The sequence below is a fragment of the Macrobrachium rosenbergii genome, chromosome 20 (genome assembly GCF_040412425.1).
Source record: "Macrobrachium rosenbergii isolate ZJJX-2024 chromosome 20, ASM4041242v1, whole genome shotgun sequence".
In the NCBI taxonomy this organism is placed as follows: Eukaryota; Metazoa; Arthropoda; class Malacostraca; order Decapoda; family Palaemonidae; genus Macrobrachium; species Macrobrachium rosenbergii.
The window spans coordinates 31,931,937-31,954,838 of NC_089760.1; the positions used below are offsets into that span (position 1 = coordinate 31,931,937).

The 22,902-nt window shown below is 38.7% G+C and overlaps 1 protein-coding gene across 1 annotated transcript in view; it reads right to left on the reverse strand.

Annotated features, from left to right (window-relative positions):
- The window catches only part of LOC136849215 (uncharacterized), a 59,276-nt gene that overhangs the window by 5,735 nt on the left and 30,639 nt on the right, over positions 1–22,902 (reverse strand). The window contains exon 9 of the mRNA XM_067122413.1: positions 283–21,421. Within this exon, the coding sequence (XP_066978514.1) occupies positions 283–21,421 (21,139 nt within the window). The remainder of the gene's footprint in view (positions 1–282; positions 21,422–22,902) is intronic.

Below are 22,902 nucleotides of genomic sequence, written 5' to 3' on the forward strand. Positions count from 1 at the left end.
TTGGTACTAGCTTTTATGCGTAATGACAAAATAAGTTTGCATTTCTTTTGGAACCCTAAGTACAGTCTACCTTAAAACCACAGTTAATCTTTCCATTTTAATGTAACTGAATGTATCTGCGTGAAATTATGAATGCACGTCATCTGAGTTCTGCTGGGATTATTTAAAAAAGTATTTGAAAGAGAGGAGAACTTTTATAACCATTAAACACCAAAAAGATTTGGATTATCGTCTTAATTTCATGTAACATTCCAATCCAAATAAAACAAAAGAAAAACTTACCTAATGTTTTTAATTCTTGATCATAGTTCTTCTTCCGCCTAGGTGGCTTTGCTTGCTCTGCTTGGTCACAGTGCGAGACCATCTTCTCCTTAATGCTCTTGATGTCTGTGTAAGTTAAAGTCACTTCTGACTTGGAGTCCTCATTCGATGCCACTTTGTTAAGATACTGGTCATTCACAGTTTCTAGCACCAAATCCCCTTCTATTGTGCTATGAAGAATGTAAACAAGGCACTCTCTTCCTCTGTGAGTTTCGTTCTGTGAGACTTTACTCTCACCCGTGTCTCTGGGCCCTGCACATAACCTTGCATTTTTCAGGTGGGCAGGAGACATCTTTTTATTTGCTTTTGTAGCAGATTTGGGTGTTTCAATACTGCTGCTCAGGCGACTCTTTGTTTCCCACAAATCTTTTTGTTTACTAACTTTACCTGCAATTAATTTCATGTACTCCTTATCCAGCTGAGCCTTGTGTGAATGTTTCTGCTTAACTGGCTCAAAAACAGAGTTCCTGTCCAAATTGTCAAGGCTGTCAACACTTCCAGCACTAATAAGACTGCCTAGACTGTCAAACCTTTGCCTTTCAAAAGCAACCTTTCCCCTAAATCCTCTCATGTATTCATCTGCCTCTTCGGGGGTCAGTGGTCGCTCTGGAGTACTGGATGGCGTAGGAGATCTGTACCTTTCTTGTTCCCAAAATTTCCTTCCTTCAGAAACATGTAATGATGGTTTCTCTTCCCATGCATCTGTCATACCCTGAAGGGAAGGCTGTTTCTGAGAAAGATTTATGGAAATTTTTGGAGTGACTTGCTTTTTGAAAATTGGAGAAGGTTTACGACGCATTGGCGAAAGAACCTTAGACTGTGGATCCTCTAGTCGGTGTCTTTTCCACGTCCAAAACCCAGGTTTGTGAGTCCGTTTCTCCCAGTGGGTTTTATATTGCTGTACAAGGCCTTTCTGTACCTTAATACTTATCTTCCTCTTCACGCTGCCAGACTCCTCCTCATTACCTGAGGATTTATGTTGGATATCAGATGCAGGCAAAGAAAACTCTGACTTCCTCCAGATATCATTCGAATTTTTGTGCAAAGTTGTTTTATCTTCCATTTCAGTAACTTCCATAGCCCTCCCTGGTTCATTCAACTTTTGATTTCTGTCATCGCAACTGAAATAAGGCCTTGATGGCGAACTTCTTCTAGCTTGACTCTCCTTCAGTGCAATCTTATTCTTACGGTTCTTCCATTTCGTGTAATTATCTTCTTTGTTGCTTTCGTAAATCTCTTGGCTTGCCTTGACTGTTCCCTTTTTTATTGTTATGCTAAGTTTTCGTCCAAGAGAGGTCTTTGACTCAGTAATTTCATTCACAGAACTAGATCGTTGCTGTTCCTTTCTATATTCTGGGATATTCATTCCCAGATTTTCATTAGCAGATCTTTCATAATGGCGGTCAAGTTTTTTTGCATTTGCTTTTCTTTCTTTAAATGAATGCTCTCTTTTTGCTATAAGATCATCCCAGAAGTCCTTCTTTTGTGCAACCAAGCTCTTAGTCAGTGCACCCTCTTCCAAAAGTGGTTTCGTTTCAACCAATCCATCATTACCGTCATGAACAGGCTGGTTTTCCGTGATTTCATGGCTTTGATTTGTATCCAATAGCCTGGAGTCATGAAAACCTTCATTTCCATCTTCCTTTGTCTTACTTGCATCAGCAATATCCACCTGGGAATATATCTCTTTATTTCTATCAGTCTTTTCTGTAGCATATTCAGTTCTAGAAAACATACTGTCCCAAAACCCTTTAATCTGAGAGACAATACCAGATGACTGAGACACAGTAGGTAGTTCTTCCTCAGATGCAGTGAAAGGTTCTTGATCTTGAGCCTCAAATGGCTCATTGTTTTGGGAAGTGTCCGGTGTTTCAGTTATTTCAGATGTTTGAGGATTGGCTTTCACTTCTGAAATACACATCTTAACATCATGTTCTTTCTTCTTTGCTTCACCACGAATACCTAAAATTTCTGCACCATCGTCTTGTTTAGCAATTTTCTTATTCCAGAAGTCTCTCTTTTGTGCAACCATATTCTTTGACATTTTCTCGCCTTTCCCAGCCTCTCCAGATTCACTCTGGGAACGGTGTACTTCTTGAGATGTGAAATCTCGTTCTATATTCTCAGTTTCAGTGCTAAATTCACTCTTCGCAATATTAGCTTTTTGAAAATTAATTAAGCCTTGTTCCTCTATTTTCTGCGTTTTACTACTGCTGCTAGGTACTTGCCCAGTTAGCGTTCCAGAAGGATGATAATTTTCCTCAGTCCAAGGTGACATACATTTTTGTACAACTCCATCACTGATTACCGATTCACAATCGAAAAATTCATCACCAGCGGGCGATACACTCCCAAGAACACTTGCAATTGGAGACTCTGCTACAGTTTCCTCTGGTGCAGACTCTCCCTGATCTAATTTTCGTTCTTTTGTCCCATCAGTCGGATGATTTTCACAGTTTTCCAAAGAGCCATTATCCTCCTTTTCGATTTCTAATTTATCTATAGACAACATAGCCTCATAAAAGGCTTTTTTATTGACATCATGGGGGCTAACACTACGCTCAGCTGATAAAGGTTTTTCAGGTACAGACAAAGAATTAAACCCAGTTAGCGTCTCATCTGCAAAATTAAAATTTAGCTCCTGCTGAGTTTCATTTGACAAATCAGTAGTATTCTCAATATCAAGGACATCACTTGTGATTTTGCTACACAAAGCATCTTCTTGTCTTTCACCCTCCGAATCTGCCATTCTTCCATCGCATCCAGTCTTTTGAAATTGACTGCATTTCTTTGAGCCTACCAAAATTTCCTCCTCATTACTAACTTGATTTTCCTCCCAAAATTTCCGGCTCATGCTTAAACTTCCTTCTTGAATCTCAATGCTGAGAGTTCTTGTCAACTTTTCTTTTGGGGGATTATTAATCTCATTCAAGGGAGCTTCCTTTTCTTGTGAAAATTCGGCGAATTTCCCAAGATCTAATTTCCTGGTATTTCGAAATTCGGACTTCTGTTCTGATAGCACCATTTTTTTCTGACGTCTCCACTCCTTCTTATCTACACTGGAAATGTCACCTCCCTCCCAGAATTCTCTACCAAAACTCACACTGCCTTCACAGTCACCAAGACTATTCTTTCTGTTCATTTCAGCTTCTTTGTCAGAAAGGTCCTCTGAGCCAGACATATTTCTTTCAGAGTGAGTTTGTACCACCTCCCCGAATTCTTGGTCTCCCAATATTCTGCACTGACCCTCCAACATATCTCTAGTTTCATTTAGAAGTTTATCTTTATTTTCACATCTTATCTCCACAGAAATACCTTTAAGATCACTTTGTCTTGAATTTTCACTGGTGCTGCATATGGCAACCTCGTCTGCATCTTGAAGTTTACCGTCTAATGATAATTCTTTGTTATCAATCGAACCAATAATTTTATTAACTACAGCATTTGATAATCCAGCTCCCTTCTCTTTCCCAGTCACATCAAGTATTGACTTGAGAGAAACGTTCTTATCAGTCCCTGTTTGGCAGTCCCACACTTTCATACATTCTTTAACAAGTCCTTTTCCAACTAATTCTTCTACACCTAAATCTGCAGTTTTGCCGATGTTACTCTGTTCAGCTTCAGAGTGACTGTCTACTGTGCTTATATCCATTACTCTCGCATTCACTCCATCAGTATCTCTTTTATTAATTTGTCCATCTAGAGGTTTTGCTTCCAGTTCTCTAGCTTCCCACTTCAGCTTAGCATCTCCCACAGTGCCACTTTTAATCCTCATACTCAGGTTATACCTTGATGACTGTTTCTTTTCTAACTTGTCTAAAAAGCTATCGAAATTTTCTACCTCTACATTCTCATGCAAGACCTCCTCAGGCACGACTTTGTTCACAGCAGTACAAACTTTTAGTTGTTTCTTTTCTAAACTGTCTACAAATCTGTTTAATTTTTCAATCTCTGTTTCACATGGTAAAGATTCTTTAGACAAAGGTTGATTGGTGAAACTTTTATTTACTAATTCACAGGATATATTCATTCTTTGGTCTTTTACAGCACTTTTTTCAACTTTCTCCACAGCACACTCACTTTTTTCTTTACTGACATCCCATTTTTTCATGCCTTCCTTAACTAAACCCTTTTCTGCCAACTTCACTGGACTTGTGTCAGTAGATCTGCTATCATCTTTATCAATAGCTTCATGATGATTTCCTGTGCCAAAACTGTTTTTAATTTCTCCATTGCTATGTTGAATGTCACTTATCTTATTATCAACTTTAAGGTCATCCAAAGGTCTTCTTTCAAACTCTCCAGCTTCCCACTTCAGTTTAGCATCTTCTACAGTACCACTTTTAATCCGAACACTTAAATTATAATCAGATGCCTGTTTTTCATCTGATTGATCAATAATGATAGTTGTATCATCAAGCTTGGATTCAGAAATATAGGCTTCATTGCTCTTTGGTTCACTAGGAGCAATCACCTCAGGTAGTGCACTATGTGCTTTATGTCCTTTTCCTCTATTTGCTGCTTCTTGAGATTTCTTCCATTGGGCATAATCATCTGCTTCCCTGCTGACACTCCACTTTTTCACATTTTCTCTGACCATTCCTTTGCCAACTATCTGCCGAGGACTGTCCGTAGTACCTTCAGTGTCCACTATTTGTGCAGGGTCAGCATAGTACTCAGAGGAGCTGATTAAGTTTCTTTCTTTCTCACATTCTTTATCTACTTGATGGTTACTCAACATTTCACTTTTTTCTAAGTCAGCTCCAGAGTTTCTTTCAAACTCCATAGCCTCCCACTTGAGCTTAGCATCTACAACAGTGCCACTTTTAATTCTGACACTCATATTATACCCTTGCTTATTCCCAGATTTCACAGGGCTTTCATCCTGTTCTTGCTTATCAAGTGTTTTCTTTGGAGTCTCAGTACATTTATCAATAATCTGATTCTTACTTGTCATTATTTCATGTAACATAGTTACATTATCTCTGACAGACTTTGTGGCTAGTTTTACATCCTCTGACAGCACTGATTTACTGGTACACAGACCAACAATTTCTTGTGAATCAACAATATCCTGCCACATTTTCTTTTTGCTCTCAACAAATCCTTCTCTAATCTCTGGATCTACAAAATTATCTAGTATTTGGAGATTTTCTCTTGAATCTGAAATTAGATCCCTCCCAAGATCTTGGTCACCTTCTCTTCCACTGTCATTATGATTAATAACTTCTGAATCTAAATGAGAAAGAGTCTTCACTTCATTACTGTTAAATGTGGCTGTCTCTTCACCAACTTTTTGTTCACTGAGACTCTGGTATCTATCATTTTCTTTTTTAACTTTTTCACTTGCTTCTTTTGCTTCCCATAACATCTTTGCATCCAAAACACTGCCACTTTTTATTCTCACACTTAGCTGACATCCAGGATCCAATTTTATTTCGCCCATGTCCTTGTTTACTATATCTTCCTTGTCTACACCTTCTTGTTCATTACATATCACTAAGTTTTGCCACTCCTTCGCCTTGTTGGCAACAAGACCTTGTTTAACTTCTGGTTCCGCTAATGGGTCTGTACTCCGAATAACTTCCTTACCCTCTAAAGGTTCAGCATCTTCACTACTACACTCTATGTCACTTTGATTTTCTTCTCTCATTTTAGAGTCTACCCTGCAATCTCTGTCAGTGCTATCCCAGGATTTGATTTCATCTTTACAATATTCATCGAATTCATCTCTTGGAGTGTTCCCTCTAAAAGCTTGCTCTTTCATCTGCTGACTCAATTCAGCTCCTTTCTCTTCCCATAATGACTTGACTTCATGCATGCTACCACTCATTACTGTGGAATTTAACTCGTCATATGGAAGTGACTTTGTCTGATTATTACTGTCTCTGATATTTATCTCGGCAGAAATTTCCTTATCGTCATTAACGTCATTGCTGGGTTCATTTACCTCTCCTTCTTCTTTTATTGGCAGTATAGCTTCTAACTGAACTTTTCTAATCTGAACAAGACCTTTCTCGATATTTTTCAGACTAGGATTCCTTTCAAGAATACTCTCCACAACAGGACTGCACTCTTCTTCCTCAAGGATGCCAAGAGGCATTTCTTCATTAACATTTTTTGATATGTTCGTAGTTTCCAGTTCTTTCTGCTCCCATTTCAGCTTTGTATCTAACACACTGCCACTTTTAATCTTGACACTTAATTGATACTGATGAATAAGTTTCCTTTTGGACTGTGATTTGTGTAATTCTTCAGGGGGTTTGCTGTCAAAGTGAGTACCTTCATTTGCAATTAGTTTAGGTTCATTACTCTCCTCTATGGTGTCATCTTCATCATCCTCATGTTCAAAAAGGGCTTCTTCCCAATGAATTTTCCTTATTTTCACGATGCCCTTTTCAATGTTTTTTATACTGGGATAGCGATTCATTAATTTGGCTGAATTAGAATTAAATCCAGTACTATGTTGGGCTTCTTCTTCCAAAACTGGTTGTTCATATTGTAATTCCATATCAGGCCCTTCTTGAGTATTACATGAAAACTTTTCACTGTTTTGCACATCTTCACTCTGGGTTATTTCTTGCACATCTTTACATCCAAGCATCTCATCAACTTTCAAACTTAATTTTTCGCCACCAGAATCTTCTTTAATTTGATTCAAACAGCCAAGACTAAAAGGATCATATTCTTCATTTTTAGACCAGAGTACATCATTTGACTGAGTATAGTAATTTTTGCTATCAAGCTCTGGTAAAGAGGCTTCCAACTTTTTGTCTGTAATTAAAGCACTTGACGAAACATGACTTGCAACCAGCTCCTTTACAGGAGATCTCAAACTACTGCTGCTTCTAATTTCTGGTTTCTGCACTTTGTCTTTATTTTTCTTGGCCCGCACCTTGCTTTTGAGGACACTTTCAGATATCCCCAAAACTGGGCTAGCTGATGGTTGCCAGTCTGAGTTCTCCATTCCTAGACCCTCTGGATTTATCTCTTGAAACCCATCAAATGCTTTTTCTGCAGACTTTTCTGCATCCACAGATTCCTCTTGACTTTTGGGGAACCACTTTTCCCAAGTCTTCTTCATTTTGCTAACAAGACCAGTAGACACTTCATCGGTTTTTTCTTCAAAAACATCAGCATCAGCAGTAGAATTACTTTCTAAATCCACATCATCATAAAAATCTGATGGTTTTGCAGGATCATGTGTCTGACTTACTATATCTGTGGATTCGGAACTAGTTGACTGCCTACTCATACCAGGGTTAGCAATCAGGGAGTCCCAAAATTGTTTCCGGGAAGATACAAGATCTTTTGATGGATATGAATCATGCTGCTGAAATGATCTATCACTATGAATAACTTCTTTTGTGAGAAATTCTTCCAGAGATGCCCCTGAATTAAATGAAGTACCACAGGTGTTCTGGGATCCAGTAAGCTTTTCTAATAAACTAGGGTAGTTTGCAGAATCAACAGGAACATTATTTTCGCAGAGCTCAGAAAGACATGAATGAAATTTTTGCAAGGAATCAGATTCTGTTTCTTCAGCAGCTGCAGCAGCAGCTCGGTGAATGTTAGGGAGATCATTATTTAAGATCTGAACTTCGTCTTCAAAGAAGTTTTCTTCACCTGACTCTGCTATGCTTGACACTGATCCTTCTTCATCCAACATCTGCTGAAATTCCCCCAAAACAAGATTTGTTTGCTCAGAAGTTATGGAGTTGGTTGTGTCATCATCTTTATTGTCATTATCTTCCACAGTTTCCTTATCATCATCACTTAACTGTTTTAAAGGTTCAGGGCTTTCACTAGATTCAGAAAAGAAGTCAGGAGTCAGTTCTAATGCTTTTAACTTTTCAGTTAACTGGGGACTCAGTGTGGGATAGGTCTCCTTTAAACTCTCAAAAACTGTAGAAGACACTTCTGAAAGTGTGTTATCCCTTTCATGCTGGGACTCACTCAAGCCTGGAGAATCATCTTGTTCTGGTTCATCTTCTCTGGCTGTTACCATCAGTGAATCACTATCACTTTGTTTCTCCTCATCATGACACTCTTCATTTTCTAGATCATGTTTAACTTCTGATAAACACCTTTTTTCATCGCCATCATTACCAATGCCAGCTTTGCACTCATGTACACTCAGAGAGTCTGATAGAAAACCCTGAATGCATGATTTCTCCTCTGAGCAAGAAAAATTATTTTCAGGTACATGCACATCATTCAGATAACCTACATCATGATAATCAATCACAGTTTCATTTACCACAGTACATTCGTCCCTCAATATAAAGTCCTCATTAGTACTGTCTGAAATTACCGGAGTAGTATATTCCACACCATTCCCCTTAGTTTCCTTCCCATCTTTACTTTTCACCCCATGCTGCTCTTCACCACTTTTAGCAGATACTACTGTGCCAGTATACGAGATTTCTTTAGATAAAGCAGGTGTCTGACCTAGTTTACTATCAGTAATAGGATTACGACACTCTAAGGTTTCAGTGTTACTGACATTTGCTTCCGATATTGATTCTTTTCGCACCTGACGTTTTATGGATGCGCCGTCTTCCCCACCCACTTTCTCAACGTGAGTCCAAGAAGTAGCACAATGTTCATCAGTGGAATTTATTGATGCTGACAAAATGTCATCGTCACAAGCTATAACTGTGAGTTTCTGGGATAACTGAGTGCAAACATATTCCTGTGTGTGTCCTTGGTTTGTTTCCATGTGAGTACTGCAGCTAGCTAATGAGTTTACTAGTGATTCTTGAAAACGACTTTCCTGATTTTTGCCATGGATCCTATGGCTTGCACTAGACAAATCTAACAAGCAAGGAGAATCCACCAACTGCTCTACAGCATCATCATCTAAAAGACTCGTATCACTGGTGAGACTTGCAGCACTTACAGGAAAGTATTGCTGTGCATCTTGAATCTCAGTATCAAGTCCCAAAAGATTTTCTGTTAAAATATCCTGGGCCAGACAAGATTCTGTTGCACTGGCCTTTGATACTGTCTCAGATACATCATCTTCAGGTAACATTTCAGAGGTGCTCTGTACACCATATTCACTTTCTTTAGAATGTGATATGTGCAAATCTTTATCGTTTCCTTTCCCATAACTGCCACTATCTTTAGTGCATAATAAATCAAACGCGGGATTTCTATCCAGCAAAAGGGCATCATTTTCTTTTGCTGGAGGACTATCAAAAACACAAGGGTGCGTATCCCAGTGTACTGACGGCTTACTAGAATGACTATCTGATATTGAATTGCTGGAGATGCTTGCATCATCTTCAACAGCAACATTAATCAAGAGATGCTGTTTACTACACGAATATGACATAATTTCTTTTTCACTCAAATCATTTGGATTCGAAGCTAATGCATTCAGTTTTTCTGGAGACTTTGGCAAATTTTCCTTATTTTCAGCATGGCCTGCAACATCATCAAATGTTTTCTTTACATTTTCATTAAATGTAATATCAACAAGATCTGACTGAGGCAAACTAGGGGGCTTTTCCTTTCCACATGCCACACCCTCATTATGACTGAAAGTCTCGTGAGAATCAACAGACACACGTTCTTCAAGTGTTTCTGAAGTTTGGTATTCTTTGTCACAATCTCCAAATAAAGAATATGAGACACACTGAAGATCTTCCATTGGTGTTTGCAAACGATTCTTTGATTCTTTCATATATAATGTCTGTTCAGCTTCTTCAGAAAAATCGTTTTTATTGCATAAGAATTGAAAGTTGTTTTGGACCTCCAACTGGTGTTGTCCTTGCTTTTTATCTGTACTTTCAAGATGAGAAAGACTGTCTACATTTGCTTCTTCAAAATTTGATATATTAGTAGCACCAACACATTTTCCATATGAAGGATGATGAACGATAGATTTTTCACACAAGGGTTGAGGAGGTGCATGATATATATCAACAGATTGTGTTGGATTTTCACTGCTGACTAATGAAGAATTTATAACTTTACATGCCTGCTGTAAGTGATGATGCATTCCCTCTGCCTGAACATGATCCACAGCACCTGCTAGTTTTTCACTTCTTCGATTTATATCTTCAGACTCAGATATTAACTCAAATGTTTGTGGGGCACTTTGACATTCATGGGTGTTAGTCTGATATACACTACATTCATTAGCATTCATTTGGATTCCATCACTTTCTTTCACAGTTTTCAAATCATCACAAGGCGTCTGAGCAAGAGATTCTGTTAACTCTATGTGTGAAGTCTGAGGTACGACTGAGTCATCTAAGGTGTTCGGCTTCTTTTCTAACCCAACTGATGTGAATGACATGACATCACTTGTCTCACTGGGGCTTCCTTCCTTTTCCTTGTGTATAGTTTCTTTGAAGAGCTCATCATCAGCGAAAGGACTTGTAGCTTCTCTGTCTTTAAATTCCTCAAATACACTGCCAGGCCATTCATGAAATTCTGTATCTACGTTTGAAGTTGGTGAAAATGGGTCACTAGTAGCAGTCACTGTAAAGGTGTCATTCACTGCTGGGAAGAGGTCAAGGTCAGTCTGTGGTTCAAAAGATTTAGTAATTGAAAATGCATCTTCAGCTGTACCTGTATACAAACCTACCAAATCTTCTTCATTCATCAAAAAACTATTTGAAATATTATTCTCTGAAACATTTTGCAACTGTAAAGAATTACTCTCACTTAGCTCCCGATCTCTTTCTGTAATAATACAGCCAAGAACAGAAGAACCAAGGGATTTAGGGTTAATAACATTACTGCCGTGTTTAGGTGCACCTACAGATATTATAAGAGGGGAGTCATCATTCATTACACATCTAGCCTCACCTTCCTCCAGCTCTGGATCTGATGGTTTACTGTCACCAAACGACCTTGTCAGACGCTGTAGTCCACCACTCTGAAAAAATTCTAACTGTTCCTTGCTGAGAGATATACTATTAAGGTCATCCCCACCATCATCATCTACTTTAGCACCCTCAGTCATTTCTAAGAAGTCATTGTTATCTTCTATGTCTACACAACTGCCCTTGCATTCTTCTACCGCAAGGTCTTCCATTTGGTCCATTAAAGATACATTACATTTAACTTCAGACATACTCTTCTCATTTGATGTAACAGAGTCACTCTCGTATCTACTGCTGGTGACAGTCGCAAAAGTGTTCAGGTCTTCTCTTCCTTTAGCATCAGCTTCTAGAAGAGAGATTTTTGTAGTAGATTCCTTTCCCATATTTTCAATCTGAACATCTAATATAATTTCTTGATTAGGACATTCTGCATTGAAGATCTTATCTTCTAGGAAATTTGAAAACTGTCTTGTTTCTTCAGCTGATGTTTCATCTACAATCCCATACCTATAAGATGTTTCTTGAATTCCTTTCATTTCTGTCATGGAGGGTAGATTTTCACTTTCTTTTTCTTTGACAGGATGTAACTGCTCTTCACTGTCTTTACCTTTTAGAATATAATTCCCATCTGTGTAATCTTCAATTACATTAGAAGCCTCACTTTTCTCTTGAAATGTCTCATCAGTAGAATCATAAATATTAGGAATTACAAGGGTTTCCATTGGTGGGACAAAAGCATGGGGTGTGAGAATACTCTTCTCCCCTAAAGGAGTAATGACATACTTAGGATGCACAAAGGATTGTGCATCATTATTACAGCAGGTCTCCCCGTCCTCACCGTCAAAAGCTATGAGTTCTTCTTGAGACCCAGATGAGCTTACATTTACAGGTACAGCTTGAGCAGGTATCACTAATGTTTCCATAGGAGGATAAAATGAGGACATTCTGGCAGAATCATCGTCAGTGAAGTGAAATGGGTCTGTGAAATCAGAGACATTGGAAGATGAAAGTGGCTCACTCGTTTCCCAGTGTTTAGATTCATCACACAGAACAGGTACTTTTTCATGTACTTGAGATGCTTCAGTACCAGCTAATGGATCTAATGAATTTCCCTGAAAATCGACGAGTACTTGTTCCTGGACTTCAGCTGGCTCATTTTCTACCAAACCAGACTTACAAGAATCATCACAGGATATTTTTTCAGCCAGAACAACATCCAAACTTTCAACGGGTTCATTACTCTTCTCTTGAACTCCTGGTGATGTTCCTATCTCGTTCTCTAATGCCTCTGTTTTTGTATGTACAACCTCACCTGCAATATTATCACTTTCTGAGCTACGAAGAAAAGTACCTTTCATATAGCATCTGCCATACTTCATCTCACTGTCACAATCATATTCATCTGTATCAGATGATGATGAAGGATCCTTGGAGAGGGGTTCATCATCAGCTCCAAATACATTATCTTCACTTATTTCCTTTAACCTTAAACCTTCTGTAATGTCACTGTTCTCATCCCAACTTCGAAAATCCAGTTCATTTTTTCTGACAACTGATGATGAAAAGATACCTTTAAGAGATGGTGCTCCATATCTTGGTGACTCAGGTCCTTTCCCATCAGAAAGTCTCCGGCGTCCAAGTGACAACTTTCTGAGTCGGGGTGGCCTAGTAGGTACTAATTCTTCCTCTTCATCCTCAGACAGCTCTGGGATTGTATGAAGTTTGCTTCGGTGACTGCGAGCTGGTTTTGTGTACTTCTGAGTACGTTTGGAGCCAGGAACATCTATTTCATCTTCATCTGTTGTTACATCAGATTCTGACTGAGAAGAATCACTGTCAGTTGTAGGAGACTTGACAGGACTTGGGCTCAATGGTATAATTAAGGGTTGGCAACCTTTGATAGGACCAACTCTCATATCATCATCTGAATCTGACTCACAACTGCTTTCTTTATTTAAATCATCATTATTCAGAGTGAGAGGTTGCTGTGCCTCTGAAGAATTGGATGTGATAACAAAACTTGGTTGATCATGAGATACTTCCACTAATTCACCATCTCTCTGCAGAGGTGTAAGTTTCTTTTGATTTTCTACTGACTTCCCATCATCTTCAAATTTTACACTTACAGAAACAATTTGATCTTCATCTTTTTCTTCATGTACTTTAGGATTAGATTCCTGTATTGTAGGTGAAGATGGGAGATTACTCTCCGCATTATCTTCTGCAGCATGAGAATACTCATTCACGCGTGTTGTATCTTCCTTTTCATTCTTTAAATTGCTGTTCTCTAAAAATGAATCCTTTTCCCCTAAATCATCCCCACGAAGCCCTCTGTGCATGATAACTGTTGCACTGTTGTCAATAAGCTGTCCCTTTTCTGATAAACTATCAGGACTCGAAAACTTTGAATCATTGTCCCTATTGAGTCCCTCCTCTTTTGATTCAAAATGGTATGAATCTGGAATATCACTGTCTAATTTCACTTTTGATTCAGTAGGATATGAAACTGTGGTACAAGTTCCTTCTTTACTATATAGTTTTTTCAATGCAAGCTGCTGATCTATAAAATTTTGAGGAATGAAAGTAAAATCTCCAGTGTCATCACTGCCAAAACAGAAATCACTATCTGAATCACTATCAGCTACATTTAGTGCAACAGGTACTTCAAGATGACACCCTTGATTCTTTGCAACATTGTCTTCCTGGTTAGTAGTACCATCAACTGCGAGTAAAACTTCATTATTTGTGCTATGGCTTGTCAAATTATCTGAAGGAGAATTGTCCAAGGGTGCAGTTTCATTTTGATTCTTGGAATCTGACGAGTCAAGGTCTTTTGAGAATGAGTCTGCCAATACTGCATAGGAAGACTCATACACTGATTTTTCCATACTACATGGGAATTCTGGAACATCTTCATAATCAGGTGTTACATCAGCAGAACTTCTGCTGTTTACAGTTAAATGTGATAAAGGTTCTTCTCTGATGTATTCTGGTGCTTCTTCATACATAGGACTTGCAGGGCTTGAATCATGGTTATCTGGACTAGTTTTTAGCATAGGCCCCGAGTCAAAAGATGGGTCCATTGGAGAACACACATTGGAGAGAGCAAGTGATGTAGGATGAAGGATTATTTTATGATCATCAAAATCACCAACTAAAGTGTTCACAGATAAATCTTCACTTTTATCAATACTATCCGTAGAGGAAGCCTTTGCCAATGAACTTCTCTCTATAGAACCGGAATAAGACATATCCTCTGACAAGCTTGAAGGTAACTGGTTGATAGGAATGGGAGATGTTGCTCTACTCCCCATGGGAGACACAGATCTACTTCCTATAGGAGATGCCAGTCTGCTTCCCATGGGCGAGGTTGACCTGCTTCGAAGGAAATTTGCAAAGTTTGTGAAAAGCTTGTCAGTATTTTCATTCTGGAGTTCTTGAGCATTTGGCAAGCAAACTGGAGCGTCTATCTCGTCTTCCAACTCAAGATCTGGCTGAAGGCTTGTTGGGGCAGTGGTCCCTACACTTGTATAATCATCATCATAATCTCTAACACTGAAATATGCAGAAGTGTTGATGGAAGAAACTGGAGAAAGTCCCTCACCATAAATATTGCAATTAAGTAATTCTTGTTCATGAACATGAATATCATCTATTGATTTGTTTAATTCATTTCCTTCTGAAAATATAAATACTTCAGAAGGGTTTTCCTCTTGATGAGTAGATATGCAAATTACCTGCTCATCTAACTCTTCTGAATGCTTCTGTTCCTCTTGAAATAGAGTTGAATTTTTGCGTAAGTCCTTTGATAAGCTATCAGCAACCACAGACATTTCATCTCCAGTCATTAATGTCTCAGTTTCTATATGTGCTGATGAGTGTGGTACTGGAGGCATTAAGCTTTCAGAGCAAGCTACTCTTTGCTCTTGTTCAATTAAATTTGAAAGGTCTGCAATGTCAGACTGACAAGTCTCTAAAACTTCCTCATTTCCTCCCAGATCATCAATTATTTCATCTGAATACTGTCTAAGTATATTACTGATATCTTCTTGTATCTCTTCACCTTGAGTTCCATGTTCTCTCTTAGTAACATCCTGACCATTGAAGCACGTCAAACTTTCGACCTCTAGTGACTCTTCTTTGTCAGCAATACGCAATTTGGGATTATTATGGTCATCAATATTAACTCCAGTAACAACTTCCTGTTCAGTAACCTCATCAGTATTGTTCATAAACTCTGTAGAAGGTCGTATCTCATCACAATCACGTTTATTACAGTTAACATATTCTTCTATATCCTGAGAAAATACATGACCAAGATGGGTTTTGGGCATTACCAAAACTGTCTCTTCTTGCTTTACTTCTTCAGTATGCAGTGAATTTTTATCAGCACTGACAATTTCACTGCACGTGAGGTGAGACTGTAAACTCTCTAATTGTGGAACACTAGAAAGCAAAGACAGATCATTTCCTAAAGTATCTAAGCCCATTTCATCCCTCAAATCTTGCTCATTGTCAGGAAGATTTTTCTTACTTTGGCTTAGCATAGCATCTGAATCACAAATATCTCTTTGTGTTTGAACTTCTATTGTAGGTTCAGCTAGATCTGACAGTTCTTTTCCACTCTCACTTTTACAGATGGAGGACTCCTTGTCATGACTTACTCTATCTTCAGATTTATTTTCAAGTAAAACTGATGTGTGACGAAGCAAATATGCTTCAGAATCAATTGCTAAATCTCCAAAACGATCCGCTATTTCGACATTTACACTAACAGAAATGTTTTCGGGAGATTCTCTTGAGGGTGGCAACTCATCTTGTAGGTTGTTCTCACGAGAGTATCCGGCAATTTCTTTGGTGCTTTTCTGTGTGTCATCTGATCCAGTACTTTTTTTCGTGAGTGTTTCACTAACCTCATTTTCATTGTGACATTTGCTTTGCTTGTCAAAATCAGGTGATTCATCCTCTTGCACAATAAATCTTTTGTATTCCAAAGGATTTTCTTCCATGACATCTGTTACCTCTTTACTTTTGGATGCATTAATTTTATCAAACTCTGACCAAAAGGATGAATTATTATCCATTGCAGCAGCAGGATCTGCTTGATCTAAAGCAAAAGATGAAACATCTACTTCAATCTTACTAACTATGTCTGTAGCTTTAGATGAACACTCTTCATTTGCAGAAGTTTCTAGGCCTTCCTCAGGAATATTTTCACCTAATTCCTTATTCTGGAACCTACCTACACAAGAATTTTCACTAATTTCTATTTTACTTAATGATATGTATGGTGTCCCCTCATGTCTATCGTCTTCAACCACATGAATATTATCCGTATATGTTGTCTCTAGAGGTAAATTGCACTTAAGCATCAACGAGGATGAAAGTACCTCAATATCTTTTGAAACCGCATTTTTTGCAAGACACTGAGCATCAACTTCCTCATGCCCAAGTCCTTCATTTCCCTCTGCTTCAGATAACTTATCAGGATTGCTAAGCATATGCACAGGAATTATGAGGTCATTCATATTCACGGGCTTCTCATTTTTCTCTTCGGTGTGGGACTCGTCTAAAACTATTTTGTCCTGATCACTGCTTAGAGAGACACCAATTTCTGAATCAGAGCAAAGTTCGTGATATATTTCCCCATCCTCAATATTTGCTACACTCCTGTCATCATCCTGAACACTCCTGCTTTCTTCGAAGTTTTCATTTTCTATAACAGCATCACAGGTAACTCTATGACTACTTTCACCATGCGTTTTGAAATCAATTAGCATTTCATTTACGTTTCCTGTTGGTGATGATAAGATATTACTTTTTATTAGAAAACTGGAAGAGTCTTCACGTGGACCATCAGTTATATTACCTTCCCTTTCTTTTCCATCTGGATGACCGACAGGAACCTGATCTGAATCACTGATGGGAGAGTCATTAGAATCAGATTTTAATGGATAATGTTCATTTAGGCGAAGAACACAGAGCTGCATCTCCTTGATACCTTTCTCCATATTTTCCAGTGTACTGACAAGCTTTCGTCCTTTTTTCTCCAATCCATATTCTTCTTTCCCTAAGGGAGAAGGACACACTAAACCACAGGTCTCTTCTGGATTGCTGACAGGTCCGCTCTCCTGAAGGTCCATGGCGCTTATTGCGAGCCCAGAGCCCTGAATACTTTCTTTCACTATCCCAGTAAGAGATATCTCTGAAACGTCACTACTTGTGTGTGCCATGTTAGGAGAAGCCTTCCTAACTTCTTGGAGTGATTCAGGATGAAAATCTAATGCATGGGTGGGTTCAGATGGATTCTGAACTGCTTCTACATGAGTGGGAAACTGGCATCTGTGATTATCAAATCCAGTTCCATCTAGAATTCTACCAGGATCCTGCATTTCAGCAAATGTTTCAGAAGTATGGGATGTCTCCTTTGGAACAGTGCTATTCAAAACTGGGGCAGAATCTGTCATTACTCCAACAACAGAAGAATTATTCAAAATGGCAGTAAGGTTTGGGTCTATCTCAGCAACAGCAGTGGACTGACATGAAAACTCTGTAGAAGTGCACACACCACGGACATGTGTGTAATAAGTTGCATCAGGCTTCCTGGAATCTTCTGAAGTCGAAGATATATTTGCCATGTTAATACAATTTTCACTTGATGCAACTGTATTATTCGGCCGACAAAGAACGCCACATAATGGTTCACTGGAATTCTCGACATGTCCATCAGACGAATGAGCCTCAGATGTGAGTTTTAATAGGTTTCTTCCATAGTTATCATTCACTGTTTCATTTTCAGTACCTTCTATTTCTTTCCTAACAGAAATATCTTTCTTGTCCAAATCTGGCATTTCATCTCCTTGCACAATATATCTCTTGGTTCTCTGACTAAATGGTCTCGTTGACTTCTGGGTTTCGTTTTCAAACAGTGACCGAAGGCGAGAAACTCTTCTTTCTGTCTCTACAGAATGTCGTGCATAGCTGGTGTAAGCAAGACGTTTAAATTGAGATGGGGAAGCAGAGTTACTTCTAATGCTCTGAAGAACTGGGGAAGGAGATTTACTCTTGTTGGTTTCTGACTCCACTTTCTTAGACTTTTCATCAACTGCTCCTTGGTCTAATCGATACTGATTCAGTAAAGACATGTCAGGAGATATCACAGGTGCTGGTATAATCTTGGGCACAGAAGGCTCTACTGTCTTGTTAGTTAGTAGTACACTATTCAGCTCTTTTGCACTTGTATCCTGAACACCATCTTTAATTTTAGGGAAACTACTTTCTTGAGAGTCCTGTGTAGTTATTTTTGAGGTCACACGTTTTTTCTGTTCTGCTTTATAATCATCTTCTTGTAGCGAAGGTTCTCGATGAATGTGTGATATTTCATGAATTGATTTGCTTTCAAACAAAGATCTAAATCTGGACACAGAACTAAAGTTACTTTTCACTCGTTTTTCGGGAACAATACAGTCAGATAAATTGCTCCCTACACTGCAAATTGGCTGGTCATCACACGTCTTTTTAATAGGAATAAAATGCAGCTCACTTTTATCATTCTTTATGGGTGCAAAAGCAAGTGATGCATCATGATGTTCTTTATCTTTAGATTCCATTATCTGAGCCACTTCTGCTGATGCAGGAGAAGGAATCTGACTAATAAAAGCTTCGTCACTCTCCTTAAGATTATCAGTTATTTCTTCGGTATTCATTTCTTCAAAAGCAGTATCCCTCTCATGGTTACTGTTAATATCATTTGATATGATGTCATTTTGCCCCTCATAAGGCCTTAAGGGTCGACTGCCTGTACTGTAATCATTGTCTGGTGCATCAAGAATACTGGTTGCATTACTTTTGATGTATGGGTCAGTTTCATTTTCTCTGGCTACTCCAGCAGTGTCTATTACTGATGAACGTTTTATTGTAGTGTCCCACTTATATGTGCTACTTATATTCTCTGTTTGGAATATATTTGATTCCCTTTGTATATCAGAAGTAAATTTAAAAACATTCTCAGTTTTGTTTGCATTAACCTCAAAACTTTCTTCTTTGTGGGCACTATGTATCACTTCAATCTTAGACTCTTGTAAGCTCTTCACTAGCATGTGCTCTTTATTATCATTAAATGTAACATTGGACTCTCCAGTATTAGCAATATCATTTTCCAAATTTTCTGGACATAGTTCTGGCTTTTCGATCTGAAGGCTAGATTGCCTTATGAAATGCCCACTGTCTTCCATTTCACACTGGTGTGGACTTTCACTCACTGATGCTGATTCTTCAGAGTACATTTCTATTTTATTCTTTGTTTCTAATTCTGATGTAATACTTTTTACTTCCTGGCAAGGGATATCTGGTATACTGCCCACTCCAAAATCTGGAACCTTTTCAGGTCCTCCTATGTATAACTCTGACAGCTCCTTTGCTTTCTCACTTGAAGCAATTTGTTTTTTGAAACTAAAATCTTTTTCTGATGACTCTTCAGAAGCAAGTCGTCTAATTGTTGGAGTATCATAACTTTTCTGGTTTTCTTTTTCCCAGTAGTGCTCATCTTCTTTACCTAACACCTCATTTAACTCCTCACCACCCTTCACGATCTCAGATGCTGAAGATGCTTCAGGTTCTATTACCTCAGAGTCAACACCATTTAATGCATTTCTAGAACTTTTGCCTGTAATATTAACATTAGTTTCTTGCTTCTCTTCTTGGGGTTCTATTATTTCAGAATCAACACCAATCAATGCATTTTCAGAACTTTCATCTGTATTATTAGCATTCGTAACTTCAGGAGGTATGTCAGGTTCAAGTCCTGTAACAATCTTTGTCTCCTCATTGTCACCAAATGTTGCAAATGAGTTGAAAGCAGACACCAAACAAGTTCTGTTATCCTCTCGTTCAAGCTCTTTTTGCAGTAAAAGCTCTTTGTAGTCAAAATCTGAGACAAATTCTTGGGATGCATCAGATCGCGCAGGTAAGCTTGTGCCAGAAATTGCCTTGTTATCACCCTCCTCTTTTGTTACCAACCCAGCGTCTTCATTGCTCTTTACATCTAAATCCTCAGATTTCAAACACGGCAATTCCGGAGCATCAAATGTCGTCGTCCTCGTATAGTTTTCATCATCACTGATTTCTGGTAATTCCCCGCAAGCTTCCAATTCCACTGTCCACTGACCGTCCTCAACCAAAGAGCTAGGCTCAGTTTCTTCATCAATTGTCTGAAGATAATCCATGTTTCCATCCATTTCATTCACATCGAAAGTCTGCTTTTCATTACTATCTTCCTCAACATTTAATTCATGTTTGACGTTATCAATTTTGACTTCCGGAATATCGAATGACATGCGATTATATGGTGAGTCACCGATACTCTCTAAGTCGCTCAGTGGTGCATTGACTTCTTCTTCACTCTCGAATGTATCAGAATTAGTTGTGTTTTCCCCCTCACCGTCCTCCTGTTCACCACTGCCAAGGGATACAGATAAAACGTTCCCTTGTTCGTCCACAACAGATTCCAGCACCATTTCATCGAGGTCAGCCTCATTGGCATACACATTGTCATTATCTTTAAAACACACATTCAAGTTTGAAGTAGGCAAAGAATAAGATGACTCTGATACGTCACTGAATGTATAGTTCATGATGTGATTGGCAACTTCGAGAGTCTTCAGAGCGTCTTTCTTTGGGCTGTGTTCTATTATGAAGTCACACATGTTTATGATATTACTACAGCATTGGTCAAAATGCTTGCAAGTGTTGGCCGTTACACCTTTGGAGACTTTTCGTTTCTTCTTTTTCTTGCTTGGCTTTGCATCAGACTTTGAATGTTCTGTTTCTGGTTTAGATTCTGATTCTCGAGATCTTAGTTCAATATCCAGTTCACCTGAAGTTTGATTTTCTGTTGATACGCTCGTCCCTGATACACCTTTCTCAGAATGAATTTGTTCACCAATATCTTTACGATCTGATTCAACCGATGTACTATCTTTTACTATGCAAGTGCCTTCCAGATTTCTTTCCTCTGGTACCCGCTGCTGGTGCCTCGACTCCTGATTAAGATTTCCATTAAGTTCATGAGAAGCTCTGTTTCCTTCTTCTTGGCATGAGCTCTTAGGCATCTCAGCATTCAAGCTCAAACTATTTTCAGCAACTGAGCCATTATCATTGGAGGACTGGTCTTTGCCATCGTGACCGTCCTCAATCATTTTTGCAGTAGAATGCTCATCATCTGTACTATCCATGGAAACACTCCTCATGCGCTGAAAAGCCTGGAAGAGAGAAATATAGTATACAGACAGTCAAAAACATTTTTAGGATAAACATAAACAATAAACTAAAGTCTGATGCTATTATCCAGATTCTGGGTGCACAGAACTTAGCCAGCTATGATTACATGGCGTGATTAGTTTCCCTCGTGGTTTTTGATGTCGCTCATATGATTTCAACATTCATCTGCAATGTAAATGATTATGGCATCTCTCTCTCTCTCTCTCTCTCTCTCTCTCTCTCTCTCTCTCTCTCTCTCTCTCTCTCTCTCTTGCAGTAAGGACGACTGTTAGTTTACAGTAGTCTCTCTCTCTCTCTCTCTCTCTCTCTCTCTCTCTCTCTCTCTCTCTCTCTCTCTCTCTCTCTCTCTCTGCAGTAAGGACGACTGTTAGTTTACAGTAGTCTCTCTCTCTCTCTCTCTCTCTCTCTCTCTCTCTCTCTCTCTCTCTCTCTCTCTCTCTCTCTCTGCAGTAAGGACGACTGTTGGTTTACAGTAGTCTCTCTCTCTCTCTCTCTCTCTCTCTCTCTCTCTCTCTCTCTCTCTCTCTCTCTCTCTCTCTCTCTGCAGTAAGGACGACTGTTAGTTTACAGTAGTCTCTCTCTCTCTCTCTCTCTCTCTCTCTCTCTCTCTCTCTCTCTCTCTCTCTCTCTGCAGTAAGGACGACTGTTAGTTTACGGTAGTCTCTCTCTTTCTCTCTCTCTCTCTCTCTCTCTCTCTCTCTCTCTCTCTCTGCTCTCTCTCTCTGCAGTAAGGACGACTGTTAGTTTACATTAGTCTCTCTCTCTCTCTCTCTCTCTCTCTCTCTCTCTCTCTCTCTCTCTCTCTCTCTCTCTCTCATATAATCGCCTATATACATATAATGAAAAGAAACAATGGGAAAATTAAGGTGATGATAACACGGACAAAATTCTTGTTGAAGGTTAGTGAACAAATGAAATTAACAGAGAATAGAGACGAGTTTAGTCCACATCCTATTCTGGTGAGAGAGAGTTCCATTCCTCCAAGATACGTGTGTGAGGGTGAGCAGCTCACTGACTACATTTTCCAAAATCTGGGTTAGCAGCACTCATAAAATTAATGCAGTAGGCCTAGTGATATACAGATCTACATACAAAATAAAAAGTTACGTAATCAGCTGTTTCACTGAACATATGACAGTACACAGAAACTATTATCTCTTGCACATTCTATATTTCCAACACAGCAAAAAATTCTTTTATGATATCACTACCTTTACTACGGTATTACCCTAGTAAAAATAATATCATAAAATAATTTTTTTACTATGTTGGAAAGGCTATATTATTAACTACAATGTTCACTGAAGGAATTGCCTGCCAGTTTGTGTTACATCAAACTAGTTGTTAAATGAATATTTAAAGCAGGCTTATCAGTTCTCACAATTCTTAGATAAAGCGATCGTGAGATGATAAAGTGATACTGCAAAATATCTAACTAGATCATTCATAATATCACTTATAC